Raw genomic sequence first — 15,409 nt, 5'->3', positions numbered from 1 at the left:
GGCCCTCCTCTGGACCCTCTCCATGTTGTTCACATCCCTCCTGAAGTGCGGCACCCAAAACTGGACACAGTACTCCAACTGCGGCCTGACCAGTGTCGCATAGAGAAGGAGGATCACCTCCTTGGATGTGCTTGAGACGCATCTTTTGATGCATGACAAGGTGTGATTGGCCTTCCTGACTGCTTCCCCACACTGTCGGCCCATGTTTATTTTGGGATCAATAATGACTCCAAGATCTTTTTCTGCCTCTGCACTGATGAGAACAGAGTTCCCCAGCCTGTAGGTATGCTGCTGGTTCTTCCTCCCCGGGTGCAGTACCTTGCACTTGTCAGTCTTGAAACTGATCCTGTTCTCATCCGCCCACCCCTGTAACCTGTCTAGATCCGATTGCAACCTATTCCTCCCTTCTAGCATGCCCACTTCTCCCCACATCTTAGTGTCGTCTGCGAATTTGAACAGGGTGCTTTTTATGCCCTCATCCAAGTCGCTGATGAAGATGTTGAACAGTGCAGGCCCAAGGACCTAGCTCTGTGGAACCCTGCTGCCCACATCCCTCCAGGTTGAAAATGACCCGCTTACCACCACTCTGGGTGCGACCCTCCAGCCAATTTCTCACCCATTTGACTGTGTAGGTGTCGACGCCACAGTCCCCTAGTTTTTTAATTACAATGGGGTAAGAGACAGTGTTGAAGGCCTTCCTAAAGTCCAGAAAGACTACGTCCACAGCAACACTTGCATCTAAGGATTTTGTGACCTGGTCACAGAAGGCCACCAGGTTGGTCTGACCTGCCTCTAATGAACCCATGTTAGTTGCCCCTAAGCATAATCTCCCCTGCTGGCCCCTTGCAGACATGCGCCAGGATCTCTCAAAAAGCTTACCCAGGATTGAGGTAAGACTGACTGGCCTATAGTTTCCTGGATCCTCCTTCTTCCCTTTTTTGAAAATGGGAACCACATTGGCCCTTTTCCAGTCCTCTGGCACCACACCAGAGCACCATGAGTGCTCGTAAAGACGTGCCAGGAGTCGTGCTATGACCTCAGCACTCTGGGGTGGAGATCATCGGGACCAGCTGATTTAAATACGTCCAGTCCCTCCAGAAGTTTCCTGACTAGGTCCCCACTGACCCTAGGCCTGGGTGCACCTCCCCTATGGGGGTCCCGGTGGGGGGTGGGGGGTGACCTGGTCCCTGCTCAGAAAAATGGAGGCAAAGAAATTGTTAAATATGTTAGCTTTGCTATCTGGTGCGATGACCAGATTTCCTAGCATGTCCTGCAGAGGCCCCACATTACCCCCATGTTTTGCGAAAGAGGGTAGTGACCAAAATAATTCAGAACGTTCAGTGGCTTTTATACTCCAGCTTCTTATACTATGGTAAGATTGATTTCAGTTTAGCTCTGGGGTTCATAGATTTCATAGACATTCGGGCTGAAAGGGACCTCGGAAGATCAAGTCCAGCCCCCCCACCCAAGGAGCAGGAAGTCAGCTGGGGTCATAGGATCCCAGCAAGATAAGCATCCAATTTCCTCTTGAAGGTGTTCAATGTAGGTGGTTGAACCACCTCTGATGGCAGGCTATTCCAGACCCTGGGAGCTCGGACAGTAAAGAAATTCTTTGTTACGTCCAGCCTGAAACAGTCTTGCAGGAGTTTATAACCGTTTGACCTCGTCATCCCTTGGGGCGCTCTGGTGAACAAACGTTCCCCCAGATGCTGGTGGTACCCCTGATAAACTTATAGGTAGCCATCAGATCACCCCTGAGCCTGTGCTTTTCCAGGCTAAAGAGCCCCATAGCTCTCAGCCTGTTTTGAATGTCTCTACTATTGCTTACTTCATAAACTCACTGGTAAGTTTTTCCATTGCCTTTTTTAGAAAAAACAAACAAACAACTTACCTAACATTTAACCTGAAAAAATGAAGCTGTAATGTTTGGCTGGAGAGACTAAAGGTAAGAGACCAGAAGGATGGGGAGAAGACTACCCAGCTGAAGATGCAAAGATATATTGAGAAACAGGTCACATTTTACCTTCAACATTTTCTTTTGTTTAATCTACAAAAGCTAGATCGGCCCAACTTCTTACTATTCTAGTTTTCATAGAATCCATGATCCTTAAGCTTGATCTTTCAGTGCTTGTATTTTCTCCAGGAACATGATCTACTGAAATTCCACTGATTCAGAATTAGAACCTATTATTTTTTCAAAATAGTAATAATGGGGTCTGTTCTTACAATAGTGAGATTCAGCAGATTTTCATCAGTCCCATTTACTGACTGATGCTTTGATACAAATGGCCACAAACTGCTATAATGTGAGTTCTTCCCTGGTTGTGTATCCCACAGTCTAAAGCTACATAAGTGGGAGATCCTCACAAGTTCCATTGCTGTTGTGTTCTTCATGTTTTCTTCTGTCCTTTGTATCAGGCATATATCTAATGATTGTGCTTTCAAATCATTTAGCTATCTTTTTATGGCAAAGTCAAATCAGCAGCCGTACTTTACAGAACATGGCAATAGTTTTTCTGGACAGGATGCACCTTATTTAACATTCTAAAAGGATGAGAATAAGATCCTGTTTCACAAATGTGGCTCCCTTACTAATTCTATTTTTTTTGTTAATTACCCTAATACAAATTAAGCTGCCTACATGTCCTTTATTTTCATCTCATTTTGTGGTCATATTGGCTCTAACAAAATCCAGCCAATTGAGGAGGCTGGCAGGGGCAAACCAAGTCAACTATAGATGTAAAAATAAGCTTTGGAAGTGGGAATGAGTACAGTCACTTGAAACTCCTGAGAAGGGTTGAAGATTGTATAATGGGATCTTCTTCTCTTTGTCAAGGAACTGCACTGACTTGCTGGGGGGCTAACCTTGTAATATGGAAAAATGTTCTTACAACTTTTAAAAAATATTATATTTACAACCAATTCCTGTATCTAGAAGACACTTCTACACTAGATAATTTTCTGCTTGGGCTGTTTTTAATACCAAGACACTATGTACACCCCATGGAATTATGTGCAGAAACATTCAAAATTACGCACTGAAAAATTTGAAATAATGCAAAGTTAAATAATGTTTTTAAATTAAACTAAATATAACACTATTTGAACCTGGGGTGTAACTATGTGACACCATGTTATTAGCATCTACTTGGTCTCTGTAAATCTAAAATTAGAAAATATGCTTAATTTTTGTTGTACTTTCAGTATTCGTGTTTTCTTATCCATTAGGAAGTTACACTGGCTACCCATTAGCCTAAAGTTTAACTTCTGATTTAACAACTTATTTTGTTAAACTAAACTTTGATCACAGCTCTTTCCTTATCTATGCAACTTTTTTAATGACCAAATACTGGTCCACAAATTATTCCCTGCCCTCCCCTAATTATACCTTCTATACTAAGTACTGTTTCTAGGTACAAGGCTTTACTGTATGTGGCCACAAGCATGCCCTCTAATTGCATTCTCTTTTTGTGCAGTATTTGTAAAGTCTTACTCAACATATTTTCCCACTTTTATCTGACGTTATTTGTTAATAAGCAGCAATGATTATGAATCACTAGCTTGTTCAGAAGGTATTTTTGCATGTTCCTGAGTAATGTGTTTGTATAAAAAGCAGTTTAAAAAATGCTGAAGCTATTTATTTGAGTCCTCATAAGTCTGGATTCAGAAAAGCAATCCAAGTCAATGTGATTTATGCACACATTTTAAGTTAAACATGTGTTTATTTGCTTTCTTGAGTGGGGATCGGTTTGAACATAGGCATAATAGCTTTCATAACTTGGGACTAAAATGTGTTTACATTTTTAACAAATATCTCTTCAGTTAACAGATCAACAGTCACTACCATGATGATAACAAGGTGAATCATCCAAAATTATACGACAAAAATCATTTGAACTTTAAAGAAAACATAAATATTTTAAAGTGATTCAATATGCAAGCGAACACTAAGCACTCTCCAGTATATAAAGTAGGAGGTGTTATTTTCTAAAAGATAGAAGATTTTTTTTCTTCTCAAGAGGAAAAAAAGTCTTTTCTGCTTTACCTCTGATTTTTTAGGATTTTAAGAAATCATGAATCAGTAGCTAGGTACAGACATTCAAAAAGCTTGAGGTGGAATAGATCTAAGTTGCACAGTTTTCTGCAAGCAGTGTAGTTAAGACGACTAGCAAACAGAACATGCATTTGACCTTTGGTGGGTGGAGGAATATTAGTCTGGGTTATGCCATTTTTAAACCAGTTTATGTATGCCAAACTTCTGTTTTGTTATGGGTATAGACTAGTTTCTGATCACTTATACTGGTAAAAGTGTAATGTCTGTACCTGGCAATGGGTCTTTATTTGCCAGCGTGACAATAACACCTGATAACACTGGTGGGTGTTAAAGAGTAAAAAAGTTCACTTGGGCATTGAGACAAAAGGCTAGAGGTAAGTAAACAGCCTGGAGGCTATAGTAAGGGGAAGCAATAATAGAAATCTTAGCATTGTCTGTAGGGAGAAGACAGTTCAGTCAGTTAGACACTTCAAATGTTTACAAAATAATGTGAGAAGTATAGGGAATGAACAGGAAGAATTGAAGGTCCTAGTACAATCAGAAAATTATGATGCAACTGGGATTATGGAGATGTGATGGGATAGTTCACATTATGGTCATAGATGGGTGTAGCTGTTCAGGAAAGATAGAGAGGTAAAAAAGTGCGGAAGTGTTTCTTTATATATAAGAGTGATGTATACTTGTCCAGAGGTGCAGTATGAAATGGAAGGTAGGCCTGTTAAAAGTCTCTTGGTAAAGGCCAGAGGGGACAGCAACAGGTGGAAATGTCATAGTGTGTATCTGCTACAGGTCTCTAAACTAGGAGAAGGTGGATGAGGCATTCTTTCAACAAGTGGCAGAAGCTTCCAAATTGCAGAACTTGGTTCTGATGGGGGGCTTTAATTATTGGGACATCTGCTGGGAAGGAAATACAGCAGTGCACAAACAGTCCAGCAAATTCTTGGAGTGGGCTGGGGATAACTTTTTGATTCAGACAGTAGAGGCCAATGAGGGGAGAAGCTCTTTTCGACTAACTGCTCAGAAACAGAAACTGACTGATACTGTAAAGGTGGAAGGTAACTTGGCTGATACTGACTACAAAATGAGAGTTCAAGATCCTAAAGGGAGGAAGGAAGGAGAGAACCAAAATAAGGACACTGGATTTTAGAAAAGCAAACTTTAACCAACTCAGGAACCTGTGGGTGGGATCCCCTGGGTGGAAAGTCTGAGAAGGAAAAAAGTCCAGGAGAGTTGGCCGCACTTTAGGGAGGCTCTCTTAAGTACACTGAACCAAGCTATCCTGATGCAACAGAAGAAGTGCAACAGGTGATCAATCTGGCTAGATAATGATCAATTCAAGGAGCTGAAATTCAAAAAAGAATACTATAAAAAGTGGAAATTTGGTCATGGTACTAGGAAAAAGTATAAGTGCATGCAGGGATAAAATTAGGAAGCCACAGTTTGAGATGCAGTTGGCAAGGGACATAAAAGGCAATACACTGGGATTCTATAGGTATGTCAAAAGTAAGAGGAAAACCAGGGATTCCATGGGCCCCTTATGGAATGCAGGAGGCAAACTGCCCACAGACAATGCCAGGAAGGCTGAAGTATTTAATGCTTTTTTACTTCAGTTTTCACAAATAACAACAGCTACCAGATGAATGCAGTTGACATCAGAGATATGGAAGGAGACAAACAGCCTAGAATAGTCACAGGACATGTCAGGGATTACTTAGACAAATTACATGCTTTCAAGTCAGCAGGGTCAGATGGTATGTATCCAAGGATACTGAAGGTCCCAGATGTCTGGAAAAAGGCAAATGTAGTGCCCAACTTTGAAAATGGGTAGGAAGATTTGGGGAACTACAAACCAGTCAGCTTGACCTTGATACCTGGAAAAATCATACAGCAGGTTCTCAAGGAATCCATTGAGAAGCATCTAGAGGAAAACAAGGTGATCAGGAACAGTCAGCATGGACTCACCAAGAACAAGCCATGCCTGACCAATGTGATTTCCTCCTAAAATAAAATGACAGGCTCTGTCGATGAGGTGAGAGCAGTGAACATGGTATACCTTGACTTCAGCAAGGCTTTTGACACTGTCTCCCACAATATTCTATTAACGAGGAAACACAGACTAGATGAAAGTACTGTCTGATACCTAACTGGTTGGATCATGATATTCAGCAAATGGTCCTCAATAGCTGGGAGGAGGTATCAAATGAGGTTCCCTAGGGTTCTGTCCTGGGTCCAGTATTGCTCAACATCTTCATTAATGAAGTGGACCTGAATGCATGTTTAGCAAATTGGTGGATGACCACGTTGGGTGGAACTGAAGGCACTCTAGAAGGCAGGGCTAGGATCTGGAATTATCTGAATAGATTGGAGAAATGGTCTTCAATCAATGAGATGAGAGTCAACAGGAATAAGAGCAAAGTCTTGCACTTGGGATGGAATAACTGTATGCACAAATACAGACAGGGAAACAACTGATTGGGCTGCAGTACTGCAGAGAAGGACACTAGGTTACAGTGGACCATAAGCTGCATATCAGCCAACAGTGTGGCCATGCTGCAAAAAAGACAACAGCATCCTGGGTTATAGTAACAGGAGTATCACTTTCAAATCAAGGGAAGTGATTCTTCTCTATTCAGCGCTAGTGAAGCCTCACCTGAAGTTGTGTCCAGTTCTGGGCCACACACTTTAAGAAGGATGTGGACAGTTTGGAAGGAGTCCAGCACAAGGCAACAAAAATGATGAAGGGACTGGGAGACCAGACTTACAAAGAAAGGCTGAAAGACCTAGGGTTATTTAGCCTGGAGAAGATAAGACTGAGAGGCATTTAGATAACAACCTTCAAATACCTGAAGAGAGAGTATAGAGAGGATGGAAATGGCCTTTCCTCTGCAAATATGCACACTGTCTAGGACAAGTGGAGGGCAAGACTAGGAGCAATGGACTCAAGCTTCATCAAGGAAAATTTAGACTGGAGATTAGAGGGAACTTTCCAACTATGAGGCTGGTCACGCATTGCAACAGGCTACCTAGAGAAGTTGTGAAATCTCCATTCCTGGAAACCTTCAGAAACAGGTTAGACAGACACTTGGCTGGGATGGTTTCATCAGGGATGATCCTGCCTTCAGCAGTGGGCTGAAATAGATGACCATATGAAGTCCCTTTAGGCCCTAGTGTCCTATGATCCAGAGTTATCTGTTATGCCACCACATTTTCCTCTGCGTAGAGTGAAATATGACAATCCTCAGTACTGCCAAATATACAATTATCCAAGATAACTATTTACTTTACTAGTCACTATTCTAGCTTATAACAAAATCTACAGAAGTATTACCTTTGATATTAAGCAAAACTATAATTTTTCTCATATCTGTCAAATTAATTTTTACTTTAAAAACAGGCCCTTAAAAAAAATTAAGTCAAAACAGGAAAAATATAGAAATATATTAGAGAACACTAATTCTCCCACTTAGAAATGGAAGAATCTAAAAAATATAGCAAATTCAAAGCAGAGCTAAAGAGAACTAATATTCACGATTTTATGTGCCTTGTAAAATGAAAAAAAAAACCCCTTAAGTTTCAATCAAAAACACGGTAAACTAGCTATAAACTTTCAGCAGTAATGGATGTCTTTTTTTCCCCTTCTCTATACTGGAATAATCATGCTTACATTTTGAAGCAGAGATGATTCCAGGGACGTAGACATGTGCACCACGGAGAACTGCATTCCCACACTGGGCTCCAACAATGACCTCAGATAAATGCTGTTGTAGATCCTTCCTGCAGATATAAAAGGTCATTTATTTACAAAAACTTACTAAAGTCATTCTATTTCAAAAGTTTAAAACCCCAACCTTTCAGTCCATAAGTGTTATTTCTATTGCAGGGTGGTATATCTGTATACTGTATATTACATTTCTAAGATATGTTCAGTACTGATAAAAACAAAAATAATACCAGTAAGTAAGCCTTTCCTTGAAAAAGTGCTGCTGCTACCAATACAACATGCAAATACAAAATCTAGTTATATATGAACGCAGAAATAATCCCTACCCTTTTCTCTGTTAGTAGCCACTTAATATTCAACCAGATCGTCACAAAACATGACTTAAAAATTTAGTATATACAATGTATTTTTACTTCAGTAAACATTTTAACAGGTTGCAAGGAACTTTTTTTATCAGCAACTATGAAAAGTTTGCTAATGGGAGAGCATGCTCAGGCTTATTAACAATTATAAATAGTATATTTAGAAATAATACTGTAGAGAATGATTTAATATTAGTAGAGGACAACAAGCAAAGTAGAAGTACGTGTTAAAGAGAGATAGCAAATACTATAGTATAATGCACAGCATGTACACACTATAATTACTTAATGTCCAGCTGGATTACAAGACCACTTGACACAAACTTAGTAAGATCATAGTTTGGAGAGTGGATGTAGTTATGAAATGTAGATTAGTCCTCAACAGTAATGTCAGTTAAGCAGCAGAAAAACTCTTCCATGGGAATAGAAACATAAATTAAAAAGTTCACTTTCACAGATGGGGAAAGAACTCCCTCCAATGAGTGTTGCATCTTTTAAAAATCAAATATGCATCGTGTCTAAGACAAATAGCAGGCCTTGTATCTTAATCTGTATAGTAAGTGATCAGAAATAAAGTCTGCACTGCAACTCAGTAATACAAACTGGTTGTCATTCCAAAAATTACATTACCTGGGTCCAATGACAGGAATTAGCAAAATGTCCTGGAGTTCTGGATGCTCAAGGATTGGAACATTAAGACCTTTAAACTGCTGTTAAATTTAAAACAGAAACCGAAAAATCTTATTAGACCACAGGTAGTAGGTTTTAAACAAAATACTATGTTGCATTCAGAAGTCAGTTGACTATTCATATTTTGTAGCTACAAATGGCAAAACAATCACTTTAAGTGACAGAAGCTGGGAAATGAGCATTCATGTATCCATAAAGTCTGCTTTTTGGGAACAGGCTTGTGCTATGTCATCATCAGGTAGACATGTTAACATATTACTTAATGTATTCATGTGCACTTCCTCCTTATTTGACATGTCTGTGGATAGTGATTTCAAGTTGGAAGGACCTGTGAAGATGCTGGCTGATATGGGAATTAGTTGTGCAAATATATTCAGAAGAGCTGATTTCTGGCTTGCCATTTTAGAATTGATCCTAGACTTTTAGAAAGTTCTTTATTTTTTTCCATCTCATATAACTAGAAGCCTGTCTGCATTTCCTACAGGGTTTCTCCTTTCTAAATAAATCTGTAAATATTTTTGATGCCAGTCCAGTCAAGGGAGTACCAACAACTGCTTTTGTATTACAGAACTGTTTGGGCTCCTGTCACGCAATAGCTCTTTGTATGCCCTCTAATATCAATAATTTATAAAACTACTGGATCTGTGCAGAAAAATTACAGATATACTAGCATTTCTAAACAATCTATTCTTCGTACCTTCTATCTTCCAATTAATTTTCTGTCAGATAACAGTAGTCATTAGATAAACAAAAGCAAGCAAAAAATTCCTAAATTGACTATATATCAAAATATTTTTGAACATTACACCATCAGTGGGAAACTACCCAAACTACCTGAAACCACAGGTACTTTCTATTGTCTACAAGGTTTCTGGAACCCGCCCCCCTAAAAACAGCTTTTTCCTGTCACCTTTTGCACATACCTTCTCAGACTATTTGTTTCATTATATAACTGCTATGACATCTAGACTATCGGTACCCAACCTTTTGCCCTGTGGGCTAGAAGCCTGATGTGGGATCTGGTCCATGGCCCCAATTTTGGCATGCTTGGCCCCAAGCCCTGCATACAGTTATGTCATCTGGCCCAAAGGGCTTGGAAATCTGGCAGTGGGGGAGCAGTGACAGCATTAATTTCCAGCACTCTTCCACCACCAAATTTTGGACCTGTGGGGAAACCCTGCAGATCAGAGGACATGGCTCCGCAGGCCAGCGATTGAGCAACACTGGTCTAGACTACAGTTCCTTCTTTCTGTATTTGTACGTTAGTACGTAGGTACCCCAAATCCTAGAGGTTCTAGGTGCTGCTAAATACTAAGAATAATAATCTAAGAGTACTTGGATTGCATTAATAGATTTAAAGTCTTGAAAGAAGGTATAGAATTACAACACACAAGAACTAATGGTTCTCTGTGATCCAATCAGACACATTTTTCAACAAGTTAGTTTCATTCTTCAGATCTTTTCAAAAAAGGTGTCTTTTTTTCTTCTACAAAAGTGGGCTGGTACACTGTGCCTTCCTTTCATGCATCAGATACTGACCACTGTTACACTTGATGGACTTTGACACTATCAGCAGGATTGGAAAGAGAACAAGTTGTTGGTCTAAGGACATAGCCAACTAAGGTTCTTTGGGTGAATCTGATATCTTTTAGTACAGGGGTTTTCAATCTTTTTTGGTTGGTGCACCCCCGGTGGCTGGTCATGAAACAGGGAATCCCCTGGCCAATCAATGAGCAGGGTGGAGGTCCACTGCAAACGATAGGCAAATACAGCCGGTGAAACCGGAAGTGCACCCCTTTCTCCTCACCGCTGCCATGTAACCCGAGGCCTTCCCAACGCCCGTTTTAAAAAAATAAAAAATACCAGATTCACCCAAAGAACCTTGTCTGCCATTGGAAAGAGAAGATGCCCATAACATGTATAAGAGAGAGACAGTGGGTGTAATTTAACTGTTAAAAACCCCCAAATCCTTGTAGTTATCCTGAAAACCAGGGTATAAACCTGCACAAACCTTTTGGATCTCTTCAAACAACAGATTTTTCACATGTTTAACTGAGGTTAAGTGAGTGTTAACTCTAACAGTTGTGAAGGCTGGTGGATGAGGCAGATGACTTAACAGAGATTCATACTTTTTCTCTGCTTCCTGTGCGTCCAAAGCACTTACAAGCTAAAAGAAGAGGGGAAAACTATTTTAAAGTAATAATAAAATGCATTGTACAGTTGTATTTGTTGTAGACAAAAATGATAAAGCAAACATTATGCTGAGCTGAAGGAACATACTCATGCATGCTGTGTAATAGGCCCTCAAATGTACCTGCAACCCCAATAACTTTAGGGAAAAACACAGATACAGACTTAAGGACCAATTTTGTTTCCTCAACAGACCAGTCTTACTGAGCAAGAGTATCTGAACTAGCAGCAGAATACATGGAAGAACAAATCTGTTAATTTAGGTGTAGGTATTATATTTCTACCACAAGAACGGCCGCTCTCCTGATAATAACCACAACCAAAGAGGCTTTCATCATATTTCATCAGCAAGTAAAACGCTTTATTTATAAAAGAACTGGATCTTTCCAGAAAGAGTACAGAGATACACTCCGTAGGCAGACAGGCTTTCTAGGAGAATGATCTTCCTCTTTCGACAAGATCTCTCTCATGCAAGACTCTCTTGCAAGAAACAATGCCTCTGCTCTTCCCTGCCACTTAACTCCTTCTGGGGACTGGGAGGGGAGGGGAGAAACAGACACCTACTGCTCCCCAGACTTCCTGGGCCTTCCCCAAGCTGGGGTAACTGTAGGCAATGGTTTGCCTCCATTGCTCCCTCTTTTCTGCTCTTGGAGACTGGGGGGTAGTGGAGAAGCAGCTGCTCACTGTACCTCACCCACTCCCCAGACTGGGGACTGGAGGTTGGTGGGTGGGGGGGAAAAGGGGCTTTGCCCCTTCCCCAAACTGAGAGCTACCTGGCTTGGGAAAGGGGCTCTGGGAACAGGGCTGAAGAGCTTCTCCCTCCCTATTCCCCAGAGGCCTGGCTGGGGAAGGCACAGAGAGTCTTTCCCCAGGGCTCCTCTGCCCCTGAGAGCAGCCACTGCTCCCCACGAGGTACAGAGAGGCGGCGCAGGCTGACCTCCTGTACACTGCTTCTCCAGAAAGATTTCTAGCAGTGGAAATTTCTCAGAAGTGTCCACTCCTAGAAATGAATGCCTGTTCATGGCACTGATATCACCCTATTAAATGGAGGACTGAGTTGACTATACAGAGGCTCAAGAGAGACAAATACGGATTTAAACTTGAAGATGTGGTGAGCTGGTCTGATGGACTAAGGAGGACACAAAGTTTGTTGTTTCTGCTTTTATTTCCATAAGAAATTCAAGTGTAATTTACCTGATTTTATTTTGTATTTGGTGGGGATGGGGAAGAAAGGAGGATAATTTCCTGGAAGAATTTATGGACGACCACAGAAGTAGGATTATGGCATCTCAGAATCAACTTTGTTGGTACTTGCCAATCCGAGGGGAAACTTGTGCAGACTGTTAAAAAAAACTCTCCAATTCTCTCTCTCTTTTTTTTTTTTTGTTCAATATTCCTAGCCCTTAAAATCTGAGAACCTCCAATTAACTTTCGCAGACCCTCCAAAGCATCTCAGGAAAAAGAAGGAAGCGTCGTCATATTAGAGTCCTGATATCTCTAACAGATTGGGATGGAAGGAATATTTTTGAAAAAATGTTAGGCCAGAAATAAAATTTTAAAAGTTTATTTTTCCTTTACAAACTGTCTTTAAAAAAAATTAACCTTACATGCCATGATCAGGAAAAGGCTATAAATGAAGCATTTATGCTACATAAATATTTGAAATACATAAATAGTTGCTGAGCTTCTGCATTTCTAAATATCCTTATTACTGATACAAATTTTTCTGCTCACTGAAACACCACAATTAATTTTCCATTTAAGTCTGATGGCTAACTGTAGTTGATAGCACTTCAATATTAATTTACCATCATTTAAAAAAGTCCAAAAATGTACAGATATAAATGGTTGTACTTTTGACAACTGGATATTTCATAGCTTCTAGATTAAATTAATAATCCTGGGCCATGATTCCCAGTCCTGGAAGCAGATGGGACTCATTGCAAAAGCAGAGCCTTAGATTACAAAGCTCTCCCTATGCCTGAATATTAAATACATGCTACTTTATTTTGAGAGTCATTTATCAGCAACTGCACACAAATAAATGAAGTTAGAAGAATGCCAATAGCTGAATAGTTCAATATTCAATCAGGAAAAGGCAAATCTAAGGTTGTGCAGGTTGATTATTAACAGTTACTTCTTGAACCTACCTCCTGATTTCTAAATACATTGCTGAGGTATCCTTCAACTTCAGGCAGCAGTAATATTTTTGGGAAAAAAGACATTTTCCTTTATAGAGCTATGATCTTCACAGTGAACAACTGCAATAAAACACACTTTAAGGTTTTCTTGGATGAACACACTTAATTGACAACATTCATAAATATATTAAAATGCTAGAACTGCAAATAACGCATTGTGTACAATACCATCAGAAAAAAGATATCTTTTCATAATAATCAATATTAGTGTATTTTCACGCAAAACAGTAATTTTAGTGAATGGAACTGCAGAAAGGCGTTAAAAATCTAACGTAACTTTGTACAAGACTTACTGGCTATTCCAGTGGTACTAGCTATCTGGTTATAATTTTAAATGCTTTGCCAATTCAAATAAATATACATAAAGACCCAAATAGATATCTATATATCTAGAATATTTTATTCCCAACTCTTTGGAGTTTTCCATTACTTTCCACTGTAATGAGGCCACATCAAAACCCAGCCTTCCTAATCAGAAGTTAAGGGGAATTCATCCCCTGAGGTAGTTGGTAAACAGGCAAGCCCAGAAGAGTCCCCTGGGCTCAGCTGGTCCAAATGAGATAATCAGGGCAGCCAAAAGCCTGAGGCCATAGGCAACACCCCCTCCCCCCACCCCAGCTCTAGCCCTTATAAACCAGGCCCAGCTCACTGCATTCCTTTCCAGGGGGACTGAGGTATTTACTCCCGATTGCTTTTGTTTCTGGCTTTCTTTTACTGGCTCTCTGGTTTTGATTGTGCCTCCTAGTATATCCTGACTCTGGCTTGGGTCCTGGTTTGACTCTAGGCTATTCCTGGTTCTGGTTTTGACTCCTGATCTTACCTTGGCTCCTGGTATATCCTTATTTCAGGTAATCCCAATCCAATGTTCCCAATTCCAATTTTGATGTTGGACATCTTCAGACCCCCTTCTCCTTGAGAGCTTTGCCTGGCCTTCACCAGTACTTTAGGTGAATAACAACTAGGCCAGAAACTCATGCCTTTCCCTAACAGCCTTATTTTTCTCTTGGATAATTGGGACAGGCTATTCTATCTCCCCCAAAACAAAAATTTGGTGGAATAGCTGAAATGCTAGTACTAGGTAGTATATAAAAGCAATAGTGTAGAAGTCATATTTGGGTAATGATCACATGCACTTAGCCACTGAACACCATTTAGAACATGGTGACTTTTCTAATGAATAGGCATGATGTGTTCCTGATTTTTGAAAATATCTCCTCCCCTTGTAGAACTTGCTAGTGGAGAGCAACTCTACCCATCTTGCTATGCTAGCTGACCAATTAGTTGCAGCATCCTCAGCTTCTATACTTGTATTCTTCAATTTTAGTGGAAATCCTGTCCCTCTGACACCTCTTTTTAAAAGATACTGAGGGATAAATGAATTCAGTTGTGTACTATGTAATAATCCTGCCAGCATTTTTATTTATCTTTCTTTAGAATGTAGAATATAAAACCATACTACGACCTCTCTTTACAAATTTTCTGCTAGGTCCTTTATTAATCTTATCACTTAACCAGAGGCTGTCCTCCAACTTTTCCTGGCAAAGAGGTGAACTTGGAATTATAGGGTTTCTCCAAAAAATTCAATGGTCAAACTTGTCAGGAACCCCCATACAGGAGACTTGCTTGAATTCTTGAATCACACCAAAACATGATGGATGTTGGGACAATTTACATTCTCACTGACTGCTGTTCTATTAATGGTTGTAAGGAATGGAATACACCAGCACCACTATTCTGCCAAGGTAAATAGTTGACTTACCCCCAGCATTCAACTATGCTGTTCCACCATCTGAAGAGACTGAGTGCATGCTAAATTATCAAATGCTTTGTGGATCTTGTCAAAATCTTTTGACCCATCCTGTCAAATCCTCTGTATTGTGTGTGTCAATTCTGCCCCTCAAAACATAAGCATTAGCAATGGTTCCCAATTCAAAAGGGACTTTGAAATGTAGGTGGGGCAAGAGGTGAGCCTTTTTCAAATCTGCAAATGGTATATCACACATCTGACCACTCACATAGTTTCCCTTCCTCCTCTATCCTGAAGGTAACTATGCTATTTCAGGTTACAGAAGGTTTTGCAATATAGACAAACCTACAAGTAAACCTTCTGTAACCTGAAATAACCAGAATGTAACTATGCTATCTTCTAAAGCTGTGGCTGGCCTGTGGGTCTCCCCATGAGTCTAGAAAT

General features: G+C 40.2%; 1 protein-coding gene across 1 annotated transcript in view; it reads right to left on the bottom strand.

Moving 5' to 3' along the window:
* The window catches only part of NSUN6 (NOP2/Sun RNA methyltransferase family member 6), a 40,912-nt gene that overhangs the window by 23,030 nt on the left and 2,473 nt on the right, over nucleotides 1–15,409 (bottom strand). The window contains exons 2-5 of the mRNA XM_019532377.1: nucleotides 13,168–13,278; nucleotides 10,839–10,994; nucleotides 8,768–8,847; nucleotides 7,719–7,828 (exon numbers count right to left, since the gene is read on the bottom strand). Coding sequence (XP_019387922.1) covers nucleotides 7,719–7,828; nucleotides 8,768–8,847; nucleotides 10,839–10,994; nucleotides 13,168–13,242 — 421 coding nt within the window. The 5' untranslated portion in view covers nucleotides 13,243–13,278. The remainder of the gene's footprint in view (nucleotides 1–7,718; nucleotides 7,829–8,767; nucleotides 8,848–10,838; nucleotides 10,995–13,167; nucleotides 13,279–15,409) is intronic.

The sequence above is a fragment of the Crocodylus porosus genome, unplaced genomic scaffold (assembly GCF_001723895.1).
Source record: "Crocodylus porosus isolate Cpor-Errol unplaced genomic scaffold, CroPor_comp1, whole genome shotgun sequence".
NCBI classification, from domain to species: domain Eukaryota; kingdom Metazoa; phylum Chordata; order Crocodylia; family Crocodylidae; genus Crocodylus; species Crocodylus porosus.
This window is presented reverse-complemented; position numbering and strand designations above follow the sequence as displayed.